This window comes from Alosa alosa, unplaced genomic scaffold (assembly GCF_017589495.1).
Source record: "Alosa alosa isolate M-15738 ecotype Scorff River unplaced genomic scaffold, AALO_Geno_1.1 AALO_1.0_unplaced_831, whole genome shotgun sequence".
Lineage (NCBI taxonomy): Eukaryota > Metazoa > Chordata > Actinopteri > Clupeiformes > Clupeidae > Alosa > Alosa alosa.
Window position 1 is genome coordinate 4,199 of NW_025963019.1, and position 3,141 is coordinate 7,339.

The 3,141-nt window shown below is 40.1% G+C and overlaps 1 protein-coding gene across 1 annotated transcript; it reads right to left on the bottom strand.

Annotated features, from left to right (window-relative positions):
- Positions 1–550: 550 nt before the first annotated feature.
- On the bottom strand, positions 551–1,792 carry LOC125290729. The gene is made up of 3 exons (XM_048237260.1): positions 1,303–1,792; positions 724–1,083; positions 551–570 (listed from the first exon to the last, which is right to left on the bottom strand). The coding sequence occupies exons 1-3, from the start codon at positions 1,790–1,792 to the stop codon at positions 551–553; spliced, it is 870 nt and encodes a 289-aa protein (XP_048093217.1).
- Positions 1,793–3,141: the final 1,349 nt, after the last annotated feature.

The following is a 3,141-nucleotide window of genomic DNA, read 5'->3' on the forward strand; positions in this document are numbered from 1 at the left end:
ATTTGTCATATGATAGGTGAAACATTTTGTCAAACTATAAAACCTCTCTGATTGCCTTCATCTGGAGTTACACAATGGCTCATGTAATGGTAATGTTGTTTTGTGGTAGGCCTTGCAAAGTGTGGTTGAATGCAATATTATCATCCTAGTCCGCAGGCTACATGGGTGAAACCACATGCCCAGACCTACAGTACATTGTGTAGATATATCAGTACTGTATACATACTGTGCTTTTTCAGTATGAACCATACTATAGTACTAACGGACAGCAGTGTAACTCCCAGGAGACAGTAGATGATTCTGGAAATATATAAAGGAATATTATTAAACACACTTATTAGAGAAATGTATTGATTATGTTGATGGAGTTATTGTAAAATCAAGGCTTTCCTCCTGGTCTGAAAATTTATTAAGATTTCAGGTCGATATGAAATAGAATATCCTGACCTATTCGACACTTTGTGCAGTTCTGATCATATTTCAACATTGCATGAATATCAAAAGGATATCAGGAAAAAACTCACAATTCAGTTTGCTCTTTATTGGGGTTTTAGTGGTACCCACCAATATCTGGGGAGATGGGAAAGAAGTTAATATATCAACATAAGAGTTATATAAATGTGAGAGATTTGTTCATATTTATATAATTAATGTTGCTGTGTTAATAGATGTGACATATAAATGGCACTATGCAAAACTTGGCCATAAACGGTGTGTAAATACCAGCTGAACTGTTATTAGACATCGTTGTTTGTGGAGTTGTCTGGAGTGTTGGAGTGATGGTGGTGTGATGAATGGGCCTCTTACTGACAGTGATGTGAACAGGCATCTGGGATTCTCCCACAGAGCACCAGTACCAGCCGCTGTTCTTCTCCTGGAGGTTCCTCAGAGTCACTTTGAACACTCCTGCTGCATCTGCTGTCTCCACTAACATTCCATTCCCTTCTCCAACTTTCAAACAAGATCCATCAATTCTGCACCACTTCTTCTCTCCAGTGAGGTTTTTATGGAGGCAGTCTACAACCACAGTCCCACCTTCATATCCAAATACAGTTTGATTCTGAACACGGAGTTCTGGAATATCTGAGAACATGAGTATTAACAGAGTTACAGTAGCCACTGAAGTTTTAAAACATTTCAGTCAAAAACAAATATTGAAATGTCTATGTTCTAGGTCTTGACAAGTGACAGTGTCACTGTGTGGCATGATAGGATGTCAGGACCTACAGCAATACTGTAATACCATTAATACTGTAATTAACACACAAAGGCTGGACATGCTGTGTTAGGAGGAGATCTTACCGTCTGTGTCTAACAACGTGAACGCTTTCTCATTAGTTGGCCCACCTCCTGCAACAGCACAACTATATTTCTTAACATTCACGTTAGTATACTGCACTCCAACATCCATCATCACAGTCAGAGTGAAAATGCTGTTGGTGACATCATCAGACATAGACATGGTCTTAGAGCTTTTATTATTCCCATTATGTACTTCAGCCTCCCAGTCTGGATGGTTTACAGTTCCAATTCCTCGTTGGCAGATTTTCTTGTAACCTTTGTATTTCTGGTCATAGAGGAATGGAATGGTGACGCTTTTTCCACTCTGTACACACACTTTAGTCACAGAGCTGAGATTTTGACTTTCTGTGAAATAGATTATATTGACTGGTAAATTCAAATGCAATGACAAATAACAACCTGTAGACAAATAATTATTTCTATAAAAGAGAGTTTTTATCTGGTGGTCCTGGTCCAGTGTGGTTCTATGACTGGCTGACATACAGTACATTTTCTACAGGCCAGTGTAAGTCTGTTTTGCCTCTCCACCTAATGTATCATTGTACAATCTTTACAACTATTAGTTATTTACAAGTTCACAATCTAAATTTGTAAAAAGAAAACAAGTGAAAAACGTGTTAGCCAGGATCATGGAGTGTTATATGCAGGGGATGTGCAGGAATCTACTGTGCAGGAGTTAAGCAGGATCCATGTGTACACCCCTATGCTATTCCATAGATGGGAGGCGTGAGGGGAGGTGGTGGGTTGAAAGTGAGTGATCAAACCAACTGCTACAGCATGAACCGGCAGACTGGGAATAAACTACCTGATAAGAGGACGCTGTAGGCGTGGCACATTTCATCACTTCCTCCCGAACTTCCGCTCAGAAGGCTATTTATTGGAATTCATCTTTCCATTCTTATAGTTAGGAATAATGCCTTTACATCTGGCACCCCTTTGTGTTATATTTTCTCCTCGCCATGCTGGGCAACCTCTCATTCTACTGCAATATAAGGATCAATTCAAGACCAAACATGAATATGATACATTTGGTAAAGATTGTGGATTTCAGCATTTTCTGCCTCATAAACTGCAAACTACAGCAAACAACAAGCCCAAAGCATCAAATGCCTAGCCTAAAGTCTGTCTCCTTCACATTGTCTGCTCTTCTCTGCTCTCACTCTAACATCAACTGCAACCCCATCTTCTGCTCATCCAGTAATCCTCACTGTACAGCAAGTCAGCTGTGTGCTCAGGAAATAAAAGATTATTATGACCCCGGCATGGCAGGCGCGGTCATATAGGTTTAGTCAGATTTTTTTTTTTTTTTTTTTTCTTTTCTTTTAGCATGCCCAAATTTCCGTCAATGATTCCCGGAACACTGAAAGACCGGGTACACGAAACTTGGTGGACATGTAACCCCACATGGATAGCATGGAACCATCGTTTTTCGTTTTGATCTGTAGCCCCCGCTGAATTGGACCCCGAAAAGGAGGGTAGGAGACACAGTTTTCTGTGAATATCTCGAAAACTGTAGGGTTTAGGAGGACCATTTTTTTTGTATGTTGATCTCAAGGGGCCATGTCAACCCATTCCATAACCACTCATTTCATGTATAGCCACCTAGTTAAACACAAAAAGTAAAAATAAGGTGGTGTAATTGAAGGTATCTGTGACCTAACATAGTCAAAACTGCAATGAAATTGGAAGTGTAGGATCATTATGACACCCTCTGTATGCACGCCAAGTTTTGTGGAATTCCGTTCATGGGGGGCCACACAATAAATTAATTTATGTTACTATACACCAACTGGCCTGTAGGTGGCCGGAGACAGTTTTCTGTGAATATCTCGAGAACCG

Excerpts from the sequence above, each read along its gene's own strand:
- LOC125290729 (XM_048237260.1), bottom strand. The coding sequence starts at position 1,792 with ATGTACTGTATGTCAGCCAGTCATAGAACCACACTGGACCAGGACCAC. Across the intron at positions 1,084-1,302 it reads CACGTTGTTAGACACAGACG|ATATTCCAGAACTCCGTGTT; the intron begins GTAAGATCTCCT and ends TCATGTTCTCAG. Across the intron at positions 571-723 it reads GTCTAATAACAGTTCAGCTG|ATATTGGTGGGTACCACTAA; the intron begins GTATTTACACAC and ends CCATCTCCCCAG.